Source organism: Cornus florida, unplaced genomic scaffold, assembly GCF_030987335.1.
Source record: "Cornus florida cultivar Cherokee Brave unplaced genomic scaffold, ASM3098733v1 CherokeeBrave_3.0.0_Hap2_Chr07, whole genome shotgun sequence".
NCBI classification, from domain to species: domain Eukaryota; kingdom Viridiplantae; phylum Streptophyta; class Magnoliopsida; order Cornales; family Cornaceae; genus Cornus; species Cornus florida.
In genome coordinates this window covers 35182567-35206587 of record NW_026775577.1, presented here as the reverse complement: position 1 = coordinate 35206587, position 24021 = coordinate 35182567, and the positions used below count along the sequence as shown (strand labels likewise).

Here is a 24021-nt window from a genome sequence, read left to right as displayed (position 1 = left end):
CTAGAGGGGGGGTGAATAGAGTCTAAGTAGAACGATACCAAATAATTCGATTCAAAGATTATATAAGATAAAAAAATAAATGATTAATTGAAAGCATGCCAATAAATAAGCAGTATAGGCAATAAAATTTTAATAACAAAGTAAAAAGGGTAGAGAGAGAAAAAGTAAACTCAAAACACCAAGATTTAGCGAGGTTCGGAAACTCCTACTCCTATACTCAAGATCCCTTTTGAGATTTTCCAAAAACCCAATAAGGCTTCTCCTTAAAGGTGGAGAGCAAACTGGTAAAAGAAGCAACCACTTCTAAATCTTCTTGCTAAGAGAACAATCATCTCTTAGACTTCTGCTGGGTTACGCCAACCTTTACAAAGATGTTTGAACAATGGTAAAAGAAAACTCTCAGAATTGATGCGCAGATCAAAGCTCATAAGCCTATAGCAAATATAGAATATAACACAAAGGTTAAAGCTCAAATGATATGAATGAAACAATGATCTATGTAAGTTCCTTTTTCGATCACAAGGTTTTTCTCTTTAGATATATATCACCGTGTTAAAATGAAAACCTTGAAGATATTATATAAAGGTTTAAACAACATTAGATTAGGTTTCAAAGCTTACCAAAAGTACTATTTCAGCAAAAAATTGTCCTGAATTTTTGTTTATCTGATCAAACATATGGTTCATCTGTGCGGTCATTTGAAGTCAAGTGATCGAACACATGCTTCATCTGTTTGGATAGTTGGAGTATCTGACCGGTAATATTGACGATGTGATCGGTAGGATGAGATCCTATTTCCCCGTACTTTTTAGATTTGAACCCATCTGACCCGTTATATAAATGTTCTGATTGGTCATATGAAAACTTTCAGTTTTTCTAGACATATTGTTTTTTTCATCTTATCTTTAATATGAAGTGATCTATTCGATCACTTGAGATCATCTGATCGGTTATATGAACGAAGTGATCGGTTATATGATAGTTTTTGAAAACTTCAAAACTCACTGTCATATGCATCTTATCGATAATATGAGGCTGTCTGTTTGGTCATATGAATCAATCTGATCGATCACATATTTGAAGTGTTTAGTCATATCATATAAAATTTGTCATTTTAATTAGGCTATTTGATTGGTCATATTTAGCATCTGCTCGATCAGTTCAATTAACAAAAGTTATAGTTTGTATGATGAATGAAATGCAATTTGAACTTTGAACCAAAGTGCTATAATCTATTTTCCTTACATTTAATCTACTTTCACTATTTCTAAACTACCCCTTGTTGATGGAAGAGAGGCTTTCCATTTGTCATCCATTCTTTGATGAGTCCATGCCATTGTTCTTTATTTGTGCTCTTTCTTAACTGCATCTCAAATGGAGATATGTTAAAAGCACTTATTATCTTTGTTTGTTTTCATTAAAATAGTAAAAGGTGATTTAAGGCCATTTGTGCCAACAATCTCCCCCTTTTTGATGATGACAAACAATGAATCAGTTAAGCATATAAACATGATTTAAGAGTACATATATTTCATAAAAGCTCCCTCTTAATTCATGCATCTTCTTTATAGCAAAATATATATGTATTTTCTCCCTCTTGTTTACATTATTAAAAAGGAAGACAGACTGTATGAGAGAAATACAACACAATATAATGGAGAAGCTTACTTGAGAGCATCATAGACTGCCAAAAGTTATAAAATAAAGATATAAGTTTTAACCTTTTTGACCTACATTAGAGAGATTTCCTGAAGGGAATAGCTGGAACTTGTTAACTATTGCTTTGAATATATCCTTCATTTGTTCGAACTGAATGTTGTTGACTATCGTGCGCCGATCAATTAGTTCATAGACATTTTTGGCCCTTTCCTTGACAATTTAGAGGTCAACAGCTTATTGATCATTGCTCTCTATGATTGAGGTACCTCCTGTACCTACTTTTTACTCAAGGACAGTAACCCAATTTGATAGGGACTCAACAGTAGCTTAAATTTGGTCCATTCGAGCAGTTGTTACAGCATGTTGAGATTTTAATAGCTCAATAATTGTATCAGTGGCTAGGATGGGAGGAGGGGTGTTGGAGGGGGGAAAGAGATCATCACAAGTATCCATGCTAAAATTCGCAGCCCGCTGAAATGAAGAAGATGGTTGATTTTTAGTGGAGGAAGGTGCAGGAGGGTGAACAGAGGTCCGAACCAATTCCCGACTATCTTTGTTGGCATCCATTTTCTTTAGTAGTGTGGCACTGAGGCAATCGTCATCAATAACATCCCGTTTGTCAATTTCATAATCAAGTGGCACATTAAAGTATTTGAAAATTTGGGTAAGCATTATGCCATAAGGTAGGGAAGGAGGATTGTTTTTTAGTGGTTTGGAGGTAGGTTTTATGAACTAAAGAAAGTGATTGAAGAAACTGAACCCTAGGTTTAGTTTCCTACTAGGGGAAATGCACCACATTAGAAAAATGTTAAGATGAGAGACATGGGTATGGCCATTGCCCCTAGGTATAATACAATAATATAATGCACTGTGAATGAGCCTATTTTCAAAAGTAAGGTCAGATGTAGTGATTGAAAAAAAAATTTGTGGATTGGGGTTTCCACAGAGATGCTGAATAGCTTTTGTTTCAACAAAATCAGGGGCTGGAACAGAGAATTTATGAACATAAAAGCATTCCCCTTCGTCTTTAATGCCCAAAATTTGATTAAGTTGATGATAAGTAAAACTTATTTTGATGCCTTTAATATGTGTAGCTAAGCAACCATTGACAAAAGTCAGTTGGTTATAGAAGACCCTAATTAGGGTTGGGTAATATGATTCATCAATATTGATGAATGATTCCCATTCCATAGCCCTAAATTTATCAAATGATGACAGATTTTCATTAATGCAAAAAGCATGATAAAAAATTCTACCTAGGGTGATTTCACAGTTGCGGAACTTTGTATTGAACAATTCCTCCATGGCTGGGGAAAGATAATTTGCCTCGAGAATAGGAAGTGGAGCGGGAGGATCATCATGTTTTCTCCTTTGACGAAGAGGAAGATCGAGATCAGGATCATAACTTGGATCCTGATTATTTGGGGATAGAGGATGCTCAACAGTTCGTGGTCGAGAGGAGGAGGAGGGACCATTTTTGGTGCGAGGACGGTTGGTACGAACCATAATGAGTGTGTTGGTGGTAGAGTAAGGATATGAGAGTGTAGATCTTGCCTGAGAATGGAAGTAGATACCGGAGATGAAGAAAGAGAGGGGACAGATGAGAACAGAGTGAAAGAAATGATTTAAAAGATGACAGAAGAGCTTATATATTAAATTCATCTGATCGATTGGATGGCATGTTCTGAGCGATAGGATAAGATCTAAACTGCATGTGTACGCACACATTAATGATCTGTGCGATTAGATAATCAAAAGTTAGGGATTATATGTGCGATCAGATCGAGGAAATGTGCGAATAGATAGATTTAGAGATGATATGTGCGAACAAATAGATGAAATGTGCGAACTGATAGACTTGGAAATGATCTGTGCGAACAGTTGGTGCAAGTGTGTGGTCAGATTAAATAAATTTTTAGATTTTTCATTTTGTCCAGGAGATGTATGATCAGATTAATATTGTGAACATATAGGATGAATAAATAATAGATATTTATAGAATGATCATACCAAGTTGTTTGCGTATTGTGCAGAAATGATCTTCGGGAAGCGGTTTGGTAAAGATATCAGCTAGTTGGTTTTCTGTTTTGATAAAGTGCATCTCAATGTCACCTTTAGCAACATGATCTTGCAAAAAGTGATGCCGAATTTCAATATGCTTTGTGCGAGAGTGCAAATGGGATTTTTGGAAATATTAATAGCTCTTGTATAGTCACACCGGATGGGATGTGATCAAATTTTAGCCCAAAATCTTCGAGTTGTTACTTTATATAGAGATTTTGTGCACAACTATTTCCTACAACAACATACTCTGCTTCGGCTATAGATAGGGGGACAGAGTTTTGTTTCTTACATGACCAAGAAACCAATGAGTGGCCCAAAAAGTGATAAGTGCCACTTGTGCTTTTTCGATCTATTCAACAACCTGCAAAATCTGCATCTGAATAACTTGTGAGTTCAAAGGAGGAATGTGCAGGGTACCATAGTCCGAGATTTATTGAACCACAAAGATATTTAAATATTCGTTTCACATCACTAAGATGCGATTCTTTTGGACATGACTAAAATCTAGCACATAGGCAAACACTAAACATGATGTCAGGTCTACTTACTGTTAAATAAAGAAAACTTTTAATCATACCCCTATATTTCTTGATATCCACATTTATACCTTTTTCATCTTTATCTAATTTTAAGATTGGACTAATAGGAGAGTTGGTATGTTTGGCTTATTCTAAGCCATATTTCTTTAGCAAATCTTTGACATACTTGGATTAACATATGAAAATGCTATCAAGTGTTTGTCGGATTTGTAATCCTAAGAAAAAGTTTACTTCACCCATCATGCTCATTTCAAATTCATTTTGCATACTCAAGGCGAATTTCTAGCACAAAGTCTGATTTGTTGAACCAAATATGATGTCATCAATGCATATTTATACGATCAGTAACTGATGGTCAAGGGTTTTGGTTGAGAAACTGTTTTGGATTAGAAACCCACTTAGCCTTTCGTACCATGTACGGAAGCTGAGTACATGGCTCTTGCTGATACTACTTCTGAGCTTCTGTGGTTGCGTTGGCTCCTTCAGGACTTGAGAGTTTCTTCATCCATTACCACTCCTATCTATTGTGTTAGTAGAAGTGCAATCCAAATTGCACACAATGATGTCTTTCACTAGTGCACCAAACACATTGAGATCGATTGCCATTTTGTTCATCATCATCTTCTTCAGAAGACTTTACAGTTACAGTCCATTACTTCTCATGATCAGATATCAAATGTCTTCACCAAATCGCTTCCCCCATACCACTTTTGAGATCTCATTTCTAAACTCAAGATGGTTTCATTTAATCCACCTTGATTTTGAAGGGGGATGTTAGATTATATTGTATATAATCCTAGGGTTTACTATAGGCGCCTTCACGTACCCACTTACCATACTTAGATTTCTTGTCCATCACTCCGTAACCCTAACTTGCATAACACTCAGCTGCCCCATTCCTCACTATTATATGAAGGTGCTTTATGTACATTTTATATTCACATCAATACAAAACAATATACGTTTCACATATTCTCTCTCCCTCTTTTATTTCTAACAGGTTGGTCCCCTGATTTTGTGTTCTGTTTCCACTCTTTATTGTGGTTTGATGCTTAGCACCTTTGTTGGTACATATCTGATGGGGAAATTTGAGAAAGTAATGCAACATACTATAAGATAGAGATAAGGTGAATAAATTCAATGAAAATTGATTTATTTCAAACTAAATGGAGTTGGACCAACATAAGGATAACTCTGGAAGTTACAAATTCAAACAACGGAAAAGCGCTCTAACAAACCTCCTGGGATCTTCTAACGATCTAAAACAAGAAACTGCTATAAGAACAGATCCTATCAGCCAAACGAGTATAAAAGAATAGATATATAAAATTCCTGCCATTACTTCATTTCTCTGGTGACTGACTTGATCATCAGAGACTGAGAATTCTTGGCAGGCACCACATCAGTGTCAGTCAAGGTTCATCCATTTTCTTCTCTTTTCTTTGCAAGAAAATGTTATCGTTAGTGCTGAATTTCGTTTCAACAATATCTAATTCTTTTATTTATAAAATCATTTCTTACAAACAAAAAAATTAAATAAACAAAAATAAGTAAATTATTACAATTTGATAAGACTGTATCCCTAGGTCCAATAATATACTATATGCATCTATGAGATATATAGCAATCCATATTTATTGTCTTCGCTAAGACCTATATTTATCGTTAGGTCCATATTCAACCCATAAACCATTTACACACAATGGTCACATACATTTTACCACTTGGAAACATCTCACCTTGTATAGCTCTTCTATAATGATTCTCAATTCAAACTTAAAACTCTAACTAAAGTGTTTAGCTTAGGGATTCCTATCCCTTGGATTGAGTGAATAAATAAAAAAACTTCAATTTTATCAATTTCATCCAAGGGATAAAAATTCGTGGGATTTAAGTCTGGGAATCATTAATATCCCATTTATAGAGGTTAGCAGGCAAGCGCAGGGTGAGAAGGACCATCAATGGAGTGGCTTTGAGGTTGGTTAGTCCAAAACTCTTAGTCATATTCAGCGAGTTGGGCCTTGGTAGAGTGAAGAAGTGTGAGCCTGAGTCAAAGTTCGGTATACTTTGCTTCACACATAATGGATCATTTATGCTCCGGACAATGAAAAAATTCTCGAGGTTTTCCAATTGGTTTAGTCTCTAAAATCCGGTGTTACTCTAACTTTACTTGCATTTATTTTTGCTTTGTGGTTTGATTAATTTACTTTTATTACGGTAAATTTAATTTAAGCAAAAATCGGATAAAAGGGCAAGTTGAACCCATTCACCCTCCCTCTAGGTTGCCATCCATATTATATTCTACAACCACCCCGCATTGTGCAACTCATAATTGATATCAGAGCCATGATCTATACATTAAGTTATTTCTTGTGGAATATTTTAAAAAAATTAAAAATCTATTTTTGTTTTCAAAATTTTGATATGGATAACGCTCTTAAAGAAGGTGTATTTATTCAACGTACTCATTTGTTTGATGGTGACAACTATGCTTTTTGGAAACCTAACATGACATCTTTTCTGATGACTCAAGGTAAATATGTTTGAGTTACAGTTGAAAAAGGTTATAAAAAACCTACAGTCACAAGAAAAGGTATTACCATTGAAAAGGAAGAGTCCGAATGGACTCAAGCTGAGAATAATGCTCATAAGGGGAATACTAGAGCCTTGTTTTCTTTATTCAAAACTGTTGTCCAATTTGAGTTAGTTAATATTACTCATTGTAAAAGTGTAAAGGAAGCATGAGACGTACTTTAACTTACCCATGAGAGTACAGATGAAGTCATATCTTCAAAGATTGAGATGCTTTTGCCTTTGAAACCTAGGAAAGAAAATGACATATAAGAAAACTAACAAGAAAATCCTTAGGTTTTTGCCTGAAAGGTTCAGAATCAAGGTTCAGAAAGGGTCTTCTAGCAAGGTTATTTTAAAACCGTTGTAGGAAGTATGTGGTAAAAAACTATTTTTCTTGTAGTGGATGTTAGATTATATTGTATGTAATCCTAGAATTTACTGTAGGCGCCTTAACGTACCTACTTACCATACTTAGATTTATTGTCCATCACTCTGTAACCCTAACTTGCATAATATAGGTGCTTTATGTACATTTTATATTCATATCAATACAAAACAATATATGTTTCATATATTCTCTCTCTCATTTATTTCTAATAGGTTGGTCCCCTGATTTTGTGTTCTGTTTCCACTCTTTGTTGTGGTTTGATGCTTAGCACCTTTGTTGGTACATATCTGATTGGGAAATTTGAGAAAGTAATGCAACAGGCATAGTGTAACGGGTGGGCGCTTGCCCATTTACCCAAAAGCTCGAACTATTGGATAGTACTGCATACCCACCCATTTATACCCAATCACTTTCCCATCCGATTCCGATGTAGGACAAATGACCCTTGTTACATTCTCCCCCACCCAAACTCGCAACGCCCTCGTTGCGATTCGGGCCACCCTGCCTACCCGGGATGCTAGCCCGAACGCCTTCCAGGCCGGGTGCTTGGCGTGACACCGGATCAAGAACTGGGTCTGGCTCTGATACCAACTGTAACGGGTGGACGCTTGCCCATTTACCCAAAAGCTCGAACTATTAGATAGTGCTGCATACCCACCCATTTATACCCAATCACTTTCCCATCTGATTCCGATGTGGGACAAATGACCCTTGTTACACATAGAGACAAAATAAATTCAATGAAAATTGATTTATTTCAAACTAAACGGAGTTGGACCAACATAAGGATAACTCTGGAAAGTACAAATTTAAACAATGGATAAGTGCTCCAACAAACCTCCTTGGATCTTGTAACGATCTAAAACAAGAAACGGTTATAAGAACAGACCCTGTCAGCCAAACGGGTATGAAAGAATAGATATATAAAATTACTGTCATTACTTCAAATCTCTGGTGACTGACTTGTTCATCAGAGACTGAGAGTTCTTGGCAGTCACCACACCGGTGTCAGTCAAGGTTCATCCATTTTCTCTCTTTTCTTTGCAAGAAAATATTATCCTAGGTCGGGCTGAATTTTGCTTCAACAATATCTAATTCCTTTTATTTATAAAATCATTTCTTACAAACCAAATAAATAAATAAATAAAAATAAGTAAATTATTATAATTTGATAAGACTATATCCCTAGGTCCAATAATGTACTATATGCATCTATGAGATATATAGCAACCCATATTTATCGTCTTCGCTAAGACCCATATTTATCGTCAGGTCCATATTCAACCCATAAACCAATTAGACACAATGGTCACATACATTTTATCACTAGGAAACATCTCACCTTGTATAGCTCGTCTTGGACCTTTCTGAGAACATGTCGATTGTTTAGGAGCAATGAGAGTGCCCATGTCAGCGTCACAGTCGTCGTGCTAGTGCCCGCTGTTAGCATTCCCTGCACCGGATGAATCAATATTCATACCTCAAATTTTAGCCATTCAATATTTTCTTTGATGATGGAAACAAAATATAACAATAAATGGAAAGAGTTTCACAATTGCCTGGTACCAATCTTTATTTTGGAAGCACATGTATGGTTAAAATTTGATGTTAGTCAAATTTAAATGATCCCACATACAAATCATTTATCTTTTTTGAAATTAAAAACACTGAGAAAGCCGAATCCATTTATGTAAATGAGAACATACATTGTAGTGTCTAAAATTAATATAGAATTTCCATTTGTTGCTGATAGGCATTCCCTAATTCAGCGGAATCCATTTATGTAAATGAGAACATACATTGTAGTTTCTAAAATTAATATAGAATTTCCATTTGTTGCTGATAGGCATTCCCTAAAATTAATCATGAAAGCATTTATGAATGGTTTCACCCACCCCAATAATTTATTCAGCTGGTATAAGCCCTTTTACTCAAAGGGAAGGTATGGTTAAAAATTGATGTTGGTCAAATTTAAATGACCCCACATACAAATCATTTATCTTTTAGAAAGTAAAAGAAAGCCTCCTTTTAACTTGATCCCATATAGCTTAGTACGTTGGAGCACTTGACACCTCCTTTTAATTTGATCAAAAGGAATTCAAGCCAAGCTCGAGCTTGCTCAAACTTAGTGAATTAACAAATTACTTCTAAATAACTAAATCTAACAACATACATAATATTTAAATTAGGGTGAGCCCTGGCATAACGGTAAAATTGTTCCATTGTCATCTAGAGGTAGTCATGACTTTGAAATAGGAAAGAACCTCTTTGATCGCATACGAAAATCAGACGGTACAAATTTGATCCTTTCTGAGTACCGGCATGAGGTAGGAGCCTCAGGGCAAACCCTATATATACAATATATGTAAATGACAATCAACTTGGTTGAAGAACATGTACGTACCAGACATGTTGCTTTATTGATTGTGTCAGCATCAAAACCGAAAAGTTCTTTGGCCTCAGTATTGTCAAGAAGGGATAGTATCACATCCATGAAGTCTTGTTGATCACTCTTCAACATGCCAGAATCTCCCTTTCTTTTATGCTCCTGCAGCCAGCCTTCAATTATATCATCAATTTCTTTTCCTATCTTCTTCATGGCCTTCTCGTACCCTCCTAAATCCAAACACCTCAGAAGAGGGAACACATCAGATACCACAAACGCCCCAAGCAATTCAAAGAACTCTCTGATGGCCTTCCCAACTCGTGCCCCCTCTTCATTGTCACGTGAATAACGCCTCCCTACAAGCAACCTAACCATCACATTTAGGGTTAAATCCGCGAACCATTGCTTCATCTCCATCTTCACCACATTTGAAGCACTTTGTTTCTTAATGCATAAGTCGTATACCTCTCTTAGAGATGTTCTTATCTCTAATACTCGGATATGTCCAAGCAAATCAAGCGAGCGGTTGGAGAGAAGCTCAAGCATGACTATCTTTCGTACTTGGCGCCAGTAATGGCCGTAAGGACTAAAACCAAACATGGCATAGTTGTAGGTCAAGAGCTCTGCTGCTAAAGACTTGGGACGGTTGGCAAAGAATATGTCGTTGGTGGTGAAACATTCTTTAGCTATCTCCCAATCACTTACTACCAATGCTCGGTTTACCCTGAGTTTTATGGTGAAGATTGGCCCGTTCTTGTCAGCCATAGAACCTAAGGTTATGTGTGGCAATTGAGAGCGTCCTAAGAGATGGAGGTGACCGATCAAAGGATATGCACCGGTAGTTTCGGGTGCTACTGTTTTCTTACTAGCTGTGTTTTTGTGACCAAATCTTGTCATCCATAGAGCAATGCAAAGAACTAAAAGAAGTGGATATATAGAAAGCATTACAGTTGTTGGGAGTATTGGGAGGAGTGACTCCATTGTTGTTGTTTTTTCTGTGTGCGTGTGTTTTTGGGTTGTTTTGGGATTTTATATATAGATGAGCAAAAGTAGAATGGAGTTGTTGATTTGTGTGTGTGTGTGTGTGTGTGTGTGTTTGGGATTTTATAGATGGATGAGCAAAATTAGAACAACTGAACAAGGACAAAACAAATGCATGGGGATCACATTTCAAAGTTAGTGTTATGCAACGAATAACCCATTATTATAAAGGTGATTTTTATTTTTTTATTATTATTTTTTTTAACTATAAAGGTTATTGGATTAATGAGTACTCCAAATCTTGTGTAAAATCCCGTCGGATACAAATGAGTGGATGTTATTACAAGATGATTTATTAGGTTGTTGGGTCTCGTCTGTCTGATACAAATGAGTGGAAGTTACTAGAGGATTAATTATTAGGTAGTCGGTCTCGTCGATCGCGTTTGTGAGCGTTTGTGACACATAACAAGATACAAATGAGTGGGAGTTATTAGAGGCCAAAAAGCATGAATATCGACAGGACACGTGTACAACACGACCCGGATATAGTAATACGACAAATTTTAAAAAAATAGGATACGGATACGACGGGAATACGCTTATAAAATTATATATATATATATATATATATATATATATATATATATATTCAAAATATAATTACTAGAACCTTGCACATTCATTTTCCTAATAACAAACAGGTATATATAAATACAAAATTGCAAATAAAACAATAACAAATAATATGACCAATTTCAATGATTTCATCTTTGTTATAAGAAATATATAGACAAGACAAAATAGAAAATAAATAAAAAATAAAGTTGATCCAAATTCCAAACGAAAATGTGCGGAAGAGTAAGACATAGTTATAATGAGCTAAATATGTACATAAATAAACATATGTACTTTCAATCTTTCACAAAGTCTTGTTCATGTAACTTTAAAAAATAAATAAATAAATTGTTTTGTTCATGTATAGAGATAATTAAAGAAGAGGAGAGACTAAGTGAGGAAGTGAGAGAAAATAAATTTACTGTGTAATACTCTGTTGTCTGTAGTTTCTATTTTATTTTATCAAAATTTTACTTTTAAACTTCTAAAAAATTACATTAGGTACCCCAATTATCTTAAAAAAAAATTACAAAACATACCCCGCTATGTTCGAGCCATGTCCACCCTGTCTCTGAGTCGTGTCCGAGTCATGTCCACCCCGTGTCCAATAAAAATTAATTTCTTGACAATTCAGAGAAGTGTCGAACATGTGTCTGAGCCTCGGACATGCGTGTCCGTGTCTGAAAAGTGTCCAACATTGGTACAGGACTCTTAGGAGGAGTGTCTGTTAATTCATAGATTAGAGGATAAATTATTAGGTAGTCGGTCTCGTCAATTGTGTTTGTGACACATAAGTAAAGTAAATTAATGTTGTTATAAAATCCGCACACTTATTTATGTGTCAGTAATAATTTTAGAACATGTAGATGCAATTTCTCACACTCGAACACTTAAAGAAATAAATCAGAAGAAATACACAAAATATAGATGAGATAACAAATAATTTTTGAAGAGAAGAACAATGATGGGAATTCGATGATTTTTTATTCTCATTCATGCTCTATTTATAGGCTTTGTTCAGAGAATTATATGGAGCCGTTTCTTTGGCTTTATTCCCATAGACGTGGGTATTTATGATTACTAATTGTGTGCATGTTTTAATGGCATGCTTTATGGACTTATGAGCCTGCCGAGGTTGGGCTATCCATCGATTTTTATGCCAAGTGAAGCTTCCTTTATTTAATCGGGCTGAGTTGACATATGTGTATGGTTTCTGTTGTTGGGCCTCCAATTGATAGTGGGCTTCCAGGTGTTTTTAGTTTAGTAATGGGCTACTCTTTTGCTGCCATATGGTGTATTATGATTGGTGGGGATTTTTCCCTCCAGACTTTGCCCCCAATTCCTTTTATGAATTCAATTCATATATGGAATTGTAACTGTTTTTGGGAAGTGGAGTAGTTTTTGCGGCTATTACTATCTATCATTACCATTTATGCCCCTATTTTTGGGCTCTCATATTTGCCTCTTCGTTATCTGCTTCGTCCTGTCCATATATGTTGTGACCTTGTTACTTGGGTATCTACCTCTGCAGTTTCTTTCTTGATTCTAAGAAAGAGTTTTTTCTGCCACTGCATAACCTTCCTCTCGTTTGCTAAGGTTAGTCACTTTCTCACTCTTTTTCTGTCATTATGAGTCAAGCGAGTACTAGTGCGTCTAACTCCAATTCGGTGACATCGGCGGTGAGTTCAAGTGGTGACGTTGAGGGGCCGATTGTACTTCCTTCTTGATATTGTAGAGAGAAAATCTTTCTCTATTGCACAGGTGAGAAAGAAGAATCGTGTCCCTTCGAATGTTACCCTTCAGGAATATGATCACAATCTGAATTTTAGCATCAGTAAGGGTTTGGAGGAAGGCGAGATGCTCTTCTCAGCTTTATATTTTCCTGTCTTTCGATTTCCCTTTAATCCTTTCCACCTTTGGGTCCTGTCGGTGTTGAATTTAGCTCCCCTTCAGGTTAACCCTAACTTTTTTTGTATTCTTTCTTGTCTTTTTGCCCTGAATAGGGTTAGGGGTCTGACCCTAAATCTCGCTGATCTTCTCTTCTATTATACCTTTAATAAAATTAAAGATGAGATGGGTCAGTTTTATTTCCATTCTAGGACGGGTAGAGCTCTTTTGACTCATTTTAACACTTCTGATAAAGAGTGGAAAGATAAAATTGTTAAGGTCAGAGGGGCATGACTCTCCTCTTCTGCTCAGGATTTTCCTATTTGGACGAGCTTTCATGCCCCATCTGTTCCCGCTTTTGATGATTCGGGCGAGTCTTCTTGCTTTGCCTATGCCGTAAAACATTTTTGTTATATTTAAGACTTTTTGGGCTGTAATATTGACTTTTTTCCTTCAAAATCTACAGATATCCGTTTTGAGTACTTGCAATTGCACGTCTAGGGTGACGTTTCCTCGGTTCGGGTCTTACTCTCTTTTTTCTTCTTGAGGCGATTTCTAGGGACGTTCTTGCATTTATTCAAAATCCCGAGGAACCTATCGACCTCGAGGTTTTTAATACTGAGGCTGATCTTGCTACGTGTTCCCCTCTTCTTCTTTCTTAGTCTGTAATAGAACTTCGTCCTCCAAAACCTTGTTCGACTAGGAAAGAGAGAGAGGCTGCTGCCAAGCTTCTGCAGGAAAGGAAGAGTGCCTTGGTTGGTGCTAATAAATCTTCCACTTCTCAAAACAGAAGGGGATTCAAACTGGGCAAGGGAACAAGCGTCCTCCTGTGAGGGATGATCCTCCCTCCAAGAGTTCCAAGCTTATAGCCGGGGCCTTTGGTGGCAGAAGTGCCTTAATCCCAGGTTCTATAAATGCCGCTGGAGGTGATTTTGCAGGTTCGGTCGAGAGGTGGTTCCCTGAGATGTTGAAGGCTAATGGCTCCCCTATTACTATAGGGGATTCTAGAGCTGAGGATTCGGAGACATTGATGGGTTTAGCCCGAGGGATGTGGCCACCCAGGGATGAGATTTTGCAACAACAAATGAGCGTTGATGACCTCCTTTCCCATACTCCTAAGTCTATAATGGAGGTAACTTCTTATGATTTCTCCTTTTCTTTTCTTGATGCTTATCTATTTGATGGCACTCTGCTATTCTTCTACAGAGCTCTTTCTTGATGTTCGTTTTTATGAAGAAACTGTCAGCTGAATCTCTTTAAGTGAACAAGTCTGCCGCCCTGCAGAAGAGGATAGATCTTTTGGAGGTTTCTCTTGCCAAAGAGAAAAAGAGAAGTGGTGTGTAGCCGTCGGTTGCACCAAAGTTTGGAAAATGATACGAACTAAGGCTACGTTTGGTGTACAGAAATGAAATGGAATTCAACTTGGAATGGAATGAGAATGAGAATGAAATGGAATGGAATGAATATTATCATTCTAATGTTTGGTGTGGCATGATGAATCGTAATGGAATGGAATGATTATTACCATTTTATTATTTGGTTGACTATCATTAAATATGGAATGGAATGATTTTTCTCAAAAATACCCTTTTCATTATTTTTTAATAAAATCAATCTAATTAATATTTTGTCAGTACAATTTTATCCAAAAACGGGTTGAATACTTAACCTAAGAAGCTGATGTAAAGGCTAATATATATATATATATATATATATATATATATATATATATATATATATTTAATGATACATTTAATGATACAATATATATATAAATATATATATATATAATATGATTGAAGGTCCTGTAACTTTTTGTCAATGGCAGTTCTGGATATATTCAGAAGAGAGAGAAGGTGAAAAACCTTTACTATGTCTAATAAAGAAGCTCGAGAAACGTGAAAAATAGAATGTGAAAGATTTTTGGTCTATTCAAAATATTGTTGCCTTATTGGAATGTGATGAATGGTTTATTGGGAATATTACAAAAATATTTAATCTTACTATGGAATGGAATGGCCATTCCATAGGTTTAGTAATGGGATGGATTTTCATTCCCTGGAATGGATTTTCATTCCATTCTATTCCTACACACCAAACAAACGAATGGTTGGAATGGGTATTCCATTCCATTCCATTCCTGCACACCAGACGTAGCATAAGAGTGTGAGTGTGCAATGTGGCCAAGTTTTAAATTTGTAAAAGCCACTACTACCTCTAACTAAAAATATAGCTAGTGTGAGTAGGGATCGTCCCAAGGGATTTTAGGCACTAGCAATGGAAACAATATATAGGGTTAGTAGGTTGAGTGATCAAAGATTCGTTAGATTGATTGATTAAGATATTATGCAAATGAAATTGAAGTAAACAAAATTCAATGATTAATAAAGTAGAGAAAGATATAGAGGGGAAGACTTGGGGTACTAGAGCTCACCACTAAGCTTGACTTCACTAGACACTAGCAATTGTATATTAATGGGGAAATTGACTTGTAACTTGTGTGTGTGTATGTGACATTAATTGAACCTAGGCATGGATGGCAAATAAGCACACATTGTCAAGCCAATTCTAATGAAAAGCACAACCTATCAAATGAGACCAAAATCCATTCAATGAAACCACAATTTATGCACACAAAAATATCTAGAAACATACACTTAATGCATTCATAAGTATGGAACACCAAGGAACAAGAGTAGATTATCCACCTATCTATGAATTTAAAGCAACTACACTATATCTATACTAAAGACATGAAATTTAACTAAGTAAGCTAAAGTTGTGGTACAATCCATCAAGAAACAAGTGTGAACCATCAAATAAATTACAAGAGTGTTCAATTAAGCTCTATGTTTTGACCATCTCTAGATTAACTTCATCCATACACATAGACATGCATAAATTCCACTAAATCTAGAGAAAAGCACATGAATCATCCATTCCAGCATACATAGTATGGTTAGAAGTAGATAATCAATTGAAAGTATTAATCCATACACATCAAGTAGAAACCACAAGATATATATATATATAAATCCAAGATCAAAACATTGTTACAAATAAATTCCCAAAAATATTCAAAGAACTAAGTCTAGGAAGCAAACTTAGGGGTTACTCTAGCCCTAAGTAGATGTCTAGCCACTCATTGAAGTAGTCATCCAACCCTCAAGGGCTATCTCCATGGTAGGAATGACCTCCTTCTTGATGGAAACCCTAGAAGAATGGAAGAAGTCCCAAAATGTGTAAAAGCTCTCTCTAATCTCTAGCCTCCTCTCCAAGATAAGAAAATTACAAGTTATCAATAACAACTATCTCTATATATGCTCTAAAAGTGGCTCTCAATCCTTATATAGGTAAGTCAAAATGTCACCTAATGGTTTGGGCTCGTACACCAAGGTCTCTCCAATGATTGCACCATGAGCCAACTTTTAATGAGCTAGAATCTATTTTTTTTTCGGACTTGAGGAAGTTCGATCGATCGAACTGTGTTGAGATCGATCGAACATGGCTGAGATCCATCGAATGCTGCAAAGATCGATCATCCTTGGTGGCGCCTTTTTGAATAAAGACAAATCTTTGAGATTTTTTTGGGAAGAAGACAAAAGTGGTAGGTGGGTGGTAGGTGTGAATAAGATCGAATCATTTCGATCGATTTGGGAAATATTGGATCAATTGAACTTGTTGGATTCTTTTGGATAAGGACAAGGGCTTAGATCCATCTTGAATTGTTTAGATCGATGAACTTTCGATCGATCGAAGGAATGCTGATATCGATCGAACATGCTGAATTTCCACACTTTGTTTCATTTTGCTCCCACTTTGCTCCTTTCTTCTATTCAGCTTGAGTTAACTCCTTTAATGCTCTTATTTTGATGAATTGACTTAGTTTTGGGATAAGCACCTGAAAAGAGCAATAACACGAAATTAGAATAAAACGGGGAAATAAGATAGATAAAGGTCCTAGAACACTCAAGCTTAAGGGGTTTAAATACGCACGTTTTAGCGCTCATCACACCCCCAAACTTAAATATTGCTAGTTCCTAGCAATAAACTATAAGGTAAAGGAATGAAATAAACAACTATACAACTATAAACTTAGAAAGCAATAAATGGATAATGCCACCTTCGTAGGGAACACGATTGCATTTAGCACATGCAACCAGCCTTTTAAACCCCTAGGTTACCCCTAGTGGACGAGTGAAGTCTCGTGAGGGTTTCCAGAAATGATACCCACAAACATTAAGCTCATTCTCACAAAAGAGACACCAATATTGCAAATAAGCATTGGGAGAAAACTACCTCAAGTATGCAATTTTTCAACCCTTTCCAAGCAATCACCCAAAATTTCAACATCAAGCAAACAAGTATGATCCTCCACACATCAAGAAAATAATCATGCAAATCAAAACAACACTAGAATCCTTTTTGAGTGGACCGGCATCAAATATGTTGCTATCTAAGCCAACTAAAGAAATGATCGCATCCTTACCCTCAAACTAGCACACAAATCTAGTACCGATCATCAAGACAAAGAGTGGACCTTTTATTAAAACTTTATTGTTTTACGTGCGCTTATTCTTTTTACTTAATTTTATTTATTTATTTATTATTATTATTTTTTATTCCTAAGGATTAAAGATGGAAGCATAGTGCAATGTGTTAATCTATTAAACTTTCTAGCGATCCATGAGGTCGAGCGTTAGGTCAATGACTCCCAAACCAGACGGATTTAGGGCACTAGGTGTTCAAACACCCCTAAGTACTTACAAGCTCAAATCAACTAAACTACAAATCAAAACAATCTTTATCTAATCATTTCATACTTCTCACCTTTTGGGAGAAATCCTCACTTTTTTATTGCCTTTGTAACTTTATTTTTTTTATTTTTATTTTTAAGTTCAATTATTAACCTAGAGTTTGGGCCCTCCACCTTTCAGCGCGAGAAATTCAGTTCTTGATGAGACTAGAATCCCGGCTACTCAATGAAAAGGGTTTGTTATCCACTTTTGTCAAGATGAAAGCTTTCAATGCACTACTAGCTTAATTGGGATATAACTAATTCAATAATCAACAAAGCATGTACCTCACAAATGAATGCTAGTGTGTGCCTGTGCTAGTGTAGAATCTTAGAGTGAATGTCAAAATAATCACAAAATCAGGATGATGTGGACCACAAATGCAAGCAAGATATCAATTTTTCGAAAAATTTAATCCTAAATGGCATTCATAAGGCATACAAGGAGTATTGGACTCTCAAGTCAAGCAATTTTTAAATTTTAAGCAATATAGTTCTCAAAAGATCAAAATCATAGCTAGTCATGGACCAATCATAGAAATCCCTCAAATACACAAGTCATGCTCAAAATTTTAAATTGAAAGCAAATACTGTAACAACACCCATTACGCCCAAACTTAAATGGCACAGTGTCCTCAATGTGCAAAGAGAACAAAGGAAAGAGTATACCAGTACGACTATGGCAAAGAATAGCCGGAACAGAAGTATCCAAAGTGGGTGGTATAACCCCCCCAAACTTGGGATTAACTGTGGTCTTGAAAAATTGGCACTGGGAAAAAAGATGATCAGATAACAAAGGGGATAATAATGGTGTACAGTGGACATGTAAGTGTAAATGGGATAATAAATGAACTAATGAGAGAGGAAAAGGGTGGTCCTGAAAAATTCGGGCAGCACTCTCTCACTGAAGTTATTGGGATGCACCTAATAATGGAGTCAGTCACAGACAGATATATCAATAGAAGAATATGACATCCAAAAGATCAAGCATAAATAGGAAAATAAAAACAGTATATGGTACATCACAGTAATAGGGCCGATAGACTGGCCGCAAAAATAATATGACTATAACAAAAGAGCAGTAATGTATTACAGATATATAACATGATAAAAGAGAGGAATAGAGATCAAACAGATGAGGTAGGGTGAGTGGGGCGTAATCCCCTGATATCTTTGGATATGCCCTACAGTGCAGCTAAGACATCGGAGCTAAGAGATGTCACATCTGACCAAAGAGAGACAACTGCGTCCTCTAAGGCCTAGATATGCTCTCCAAAGCTGGGTGTTGGTGCTGGAGCCTCAGGGACCACTGGATCAGGAAAATGATGTGCATCCTGAGCCTACTCCGGGAAATGTAATGGTGACCCTGCTGAAGAGTGATATGGGATCTCATCTGCTGGAGGCTCCTGCTCCAAATCTATATCCAAATGTACGGCAGCCGCCAGTACGACTGTTGGATCTTCTGCTGCTGCTGCCATCTCCTCCTCCTCCAGCTTCTCAGCTGCTAGAACAGCGTCATCCACCAAACTCTTGATAAGAGCATTGTAGCTCTTATTCCACTCCTTCTTACTATAATGGCAAGCTCCTGTCTTTAGAGAAGACCACTTCAAGTAAATGGTTAGAGGCTTAAATTGTGTATTAAAGATTCCATGCCTTAGGAAGGTATTGAATCCATTAATTTAACAGATCCCATCTACTCGACCTAATCATCCAAGTCCACGTCGCCTTCAAACAATAACTGTAGGAGTTGTAGATAGGATTTCATTTGTGTATTTTTAGTTTTATTTGATTTAATTTTTTTTATGTGCTTTATAGATTAGGAAAATTTAATTTGTGTCGTGTAGATTTCGTGTTATTTTTGCAGGATACTAGTTTTATAAGGATTCATTGTCCGTGATTTAATGTGCTAGTAAACACCTTTGGCAAGGGAGCAGAGATAGATGAAGAAAATCAAAGAAGCAACAAAAGGTATAAGGGCTAGGTGATTGATTGCCTCGCCTTGGCAATCGATCGCCCCATGGCGATCATACCCAACCTCGGTCGAGGGTAGGTCAAACGAAGGAAGCGGCTATAGGGGTGGGTGATTGATCGCCCACCAGTCGGTGAATGATCGTGTGATACCCCAAATTTTCACGTGTAGGTTGGCCACTCAAAAACCCGGGGATGTAAAAAAAAAAAAAAGGTATTTAAATAAGCACAGAATACAAGAAAGACAAATAAGAATAATAAGTAAGTTAAAAGAAAACTAACTAATGAATAATAATCCTTAAATAAATAAATTCTCTAACCAATATAACTCAGGAATCTAATATTCAAGGACCCCTAAATAAAATTTCATAAATCCAAACATCTGAAAGTCTAGGTTTAAAAACAGGAAACAAAGATAAAGAAACAGGATCCTACATCGTATCAATCCAGAAAAGTGATAAAGAACGTCTCTGATCAACAACTACAACTACTGTAGGTCTGGAACGTCCGATAACCTGAAAACAGTGGTGGGTTAGACCCACAAGCAACTTCTAATCTACTACAACCCAATCAGAGACCTGATACAGACTACATCCCTATCTATACTCATGCAATAGCTAAACAGTCAATAAATTTATACACACTAAGACGCTCACCACAATATAGGGCAGACTCAACCGGATAAACTATACCAGCTAGTAAAACGCACACAATGGTGGACTAACGGACCACATCTACCAAGGCACGCACATCTCCTATATTTGGTTTAGGTCCAAAATGGTGATGGCCCCGTAAGGGGTTACTATTTGAATTGTATACGGACCATCTCATCTTAGGCGCAATTTTCTAAGAAATAGCTTCAGCTTGGAGTTGAATAACCAGACCTTGTTACCTGGCTCGAAAAATTTCCTCTCAATGTGCTTATCATTAAAAACTTTGGTCTAGCTTTGTAAATTCTTGTACTTTTATAAGTATCATTGCGAAGTTCTTCTAATTCACTTAGCTATAATCTCCTCTTGGCGCACGTCAAAGTTCAAATTTCTTGTGGCCCAGAAAGCTTTATGCTTCAATTCCACAGGTAAATGACATGCTTTCCCGTAGACAGTAGATCAAGCGGTATGGCGACATCCCAATTGGTGTCTTGAACGTAGTGCGATATGCCCATAAAACATCAGTAAGGCGTAACGACTAATCCTTTTAATCCGGCTGAACTGTCTTCTTAAGGATATGTTTGATCTTACGATTCGAAATCTTTACTTGGCCACTTGTCTGAGGTTGGTAAGGAATAGCTACCTTGTGAAAGATGGAACATTTCAGAAATAATGCTCGAAGGAAGCGATTGCAAAAAGGTTTTCCATCATCACTGATTATTGCTCTTGGCATTCCTAACCAACTCAAACTATTGCTTTGAAGAAATTCGACCACTACCTTGTGATCATTAGTTAGTATTGCCACAGCTTCTACCCATTTGGAAACGTAATCCACTCCCACCAATATATACTCCTTACCATGTGACATCGGGAATGGCTCTATGAAGTCAATGCCCCATACATAAAAAATTTCAACAACCAGAATTGGAGAAAGAGGCATCATGTCTCATTTTGTCATAGCGCCCAACCGTTGACATCGATCACAGGCCTTGGCAAACTTGTGAGCGTCTCCAAACAAGGAAGGCCAAATTAGTCTACTCTGAAAGACCTTTGCCGCCGTCTTCTTTCCACTGAAATGGCTACCATAAGCAAGTGTGTGACAAAACTTCAGAACGCTTAGAATTTCATTATTTGGCACACAACGATGGATAATTTGGTCCGATTAGCACTTGTACAACTGTGGGTCTTCCCAATGATAAAATTTCACTTGGGAGAAGATACGGTCTTTATCCTGTTTAGTCCAACTAGACGGAATTCTTCTTGACGCCTTCCAATTCACAGTATCAGCAAACCACGGTGGAGTCTCCTTCTAAAGTTAAAATAGCTGCTCATCCAGGAATGAAGCATGCAAAAGAAGAGTCCAAGATGAATCTACTATAATTCTGAATAAATGGATTACCACCACATTCTCTGAACCCTTATTGTCTTTGATTTCTAGGTTGATCTCTTATAGCAATAGAATCCACCTGATCAACCTTGGTTTGGTGTCCTTTTTGCTGAGTAAATACCAGAGAGCTGCATGATCAGAAAACATAATGACTTTGTGTCATACCTGATGAGCGCTGAAAAGTGCGTATTTAAACCCTTTAAACTAAGGTATTCTACGACCTTTATCTATCTTATTTTACCGTCTTGTATTGATTTCGTGTTATTTCCATTTTCAAGTACTTATCCCCAAAATAAGCTAACTCAGTCAAATAAGAGCATAATTGAAGCAATTCTGGGATGAATCAAAGAAAGGAGCAAAGTAGAGCAAAAGGAAGCAAAGGGTGGAATTTCAGCAACTTCGATTGATCTCAACAAAAGTTCGATCGATCCAACTTTCATCGATCTCAGCACTTCAAGATAGATCTGAGCCATGTTTGTCCCTATTCAAAGATCTCAAAAGTTCAATCGATCTAACTTCCTTCTCCGATTGATCGAATATTCTTGTCCTTATCCAAATGATTGATCTTATCCAGTTGTACCACCCTACCAACCACTTTTGTCCTTTTTCCAAAAATATCTTTAAAATATCTCAGATTTGTTTTATCCAAAAAAGCGTCACCATTGAGGATTGATCGAACTTCAGTTCGATCGATCTCAGCCAAGTTCGATCAATCCAAGTCCAAGGTTCGATCGATCGAACTTCCTCCAGTGCGAAAAAGTTAAATTTCCAGCTCACAAAAAGTTGTCCCTTATCCAATCATTGGAGAATATTTACTGTACGACCCCAGCTCATTTTGGGTGTCATTTGACCTACCTATATAAGGATAAGGATTACTTTTTGTAAAAAAAAAAGGAGATCATATTGTATCATAGATCATATCATACCGAGAGAACTCTTAGGGAGGAAGCAAAGAAGAGGAGGAGGCTAGAGACACCATTGGAGACTCTTCATCAACCAAGGAGCAGATTTCGTCCTTGGATCTTGCCCTTGAGGGTTGGAGGACATCATCCATGAGTGGCTAGACATCCTCTTAGGGTTAGAGTTGGCCCTAAGCATGCTTTCTACTTCTTGATTTATGTATTTTTGAGGGGATTTGTATTATAATTCATGTATTGACACTTTTATATATATACATCTTGTTTATTCAAAGATTTATGTGATTTAATGCTTCCAATTGATCATTTCATTCTATCCATATGTCTATGTATGCTAGAATAGATGATCATGTTTTTGTCTCTATTTCTTGTGTTATTGATGCATGTCTATGTGTGTTGATGCTATAGATCTAGAGATTGTCAAGACATAGTGCTTAATGTCATGTTCTTGTGATTTATTTGATGGTTCATACTCATTGCTTGATGGATTATGCCTCTCCCTTAGTTTAATTAGTTTAATTTCATATCATTAGCTTAGTTGTAGTGTATTTGTTAAATAGGAGGACAATCCATGCTTGTTGTTGATGTTCCATACTTATGAAAAACAAGTAACATGTGTCTCTAACCTTGTGATGTGTTTGGATTGTGAGCTTAAATAAAGGATTAATGGCTTAATTTGATATGTTGTGCTATCCATCATGTTGTTTAGACAATATATGCTTAATTTATCATCCACGTTTATTGAAGCAACCACACACACACACATTCTACATTGCAATACATGTTCTTACCCTCATTAATCATTCATTAAAAGTGTAGAAAAGTTATGCTTAGTGGTGATCTCTAAACCCCAAGATCTCTCTCTCTCTTTTATTCTCTCTATTGCATTATTGCTTACTTTAGTTTAATTTGCATCTAATTTAATTCAACCAACCAACCACTATTTTGATCACTCGACCTACTAACCCTAATTTTGATTCCTCAATCTAGTACGACACTCAATCCCTTGGGACGATCCCTACTCACCTTAGCTATATTTTTAGTGAAAGGTAGTAGTGGCAATTTATAAATGTAAAACTTAGCCACACAAGCATAAACTTTGGTTTGAATCCGCGACCACACCAATACCCTTTGATTCTAAAGTATTTAAACATTAATTTAACAAGTTAAAACACATATCATGCATCAAATAATTTAAAACAAGAAAAACC

At 36.5% G+C, this 24021-nt stretch overlaps 1 protein-coding gene across 1 annotated transcript; it reads right to left on the bottom strand.

The window, feature by feature from the left end:
* Positions 1-335: 335 nt before the first annotated feature.
* On the bottom strand, positions 336-10591 carry LOC132316566 (demethylepipodophyllotoxin synthase-like). The gene is made up of 5 exons (XM_059815043.1): positions 9629-10591; positions 8567-8677; positions 2916-3213; positions 1669-1684; positions 336-432 (listed from the first exon to the last, which is right to left on the bottom strand). The coding sequence occupies exons 1-5, from the start codon at positions 10589-10591 to the stop codon at positions 336-338; spliced, it is 1485 nt and encodes a 494-aa protein (XP_059671026.1).
* Positions 10592-24021: the final 13430 nt, after the last annotated feature.

Bases quoted from the DNA above. Each gene is read 5' to 3' on its own strand.
- LOC132316566 (XM_059815043.1), bottom strand. From the start codon at position 10,591: ATGGAGTCACTCCTCCCAATACTCCCAACAACTGTAATGCTTTCTATA. The intron at 8,678-9,628 runs GTACGTACATGT...CATCCGGTGCAG, and splicing joins TCAATAAAGCAACATGTCTG to GGAATGCTAACAGCGGGCAC. The intron at 3,214-8,566 runs GTGAGATGTTTC...TTCCATTCTCAG, and splicing joins TCCAAGACGAGCTATACAAG to GCAAGATCTACACTCTCATA.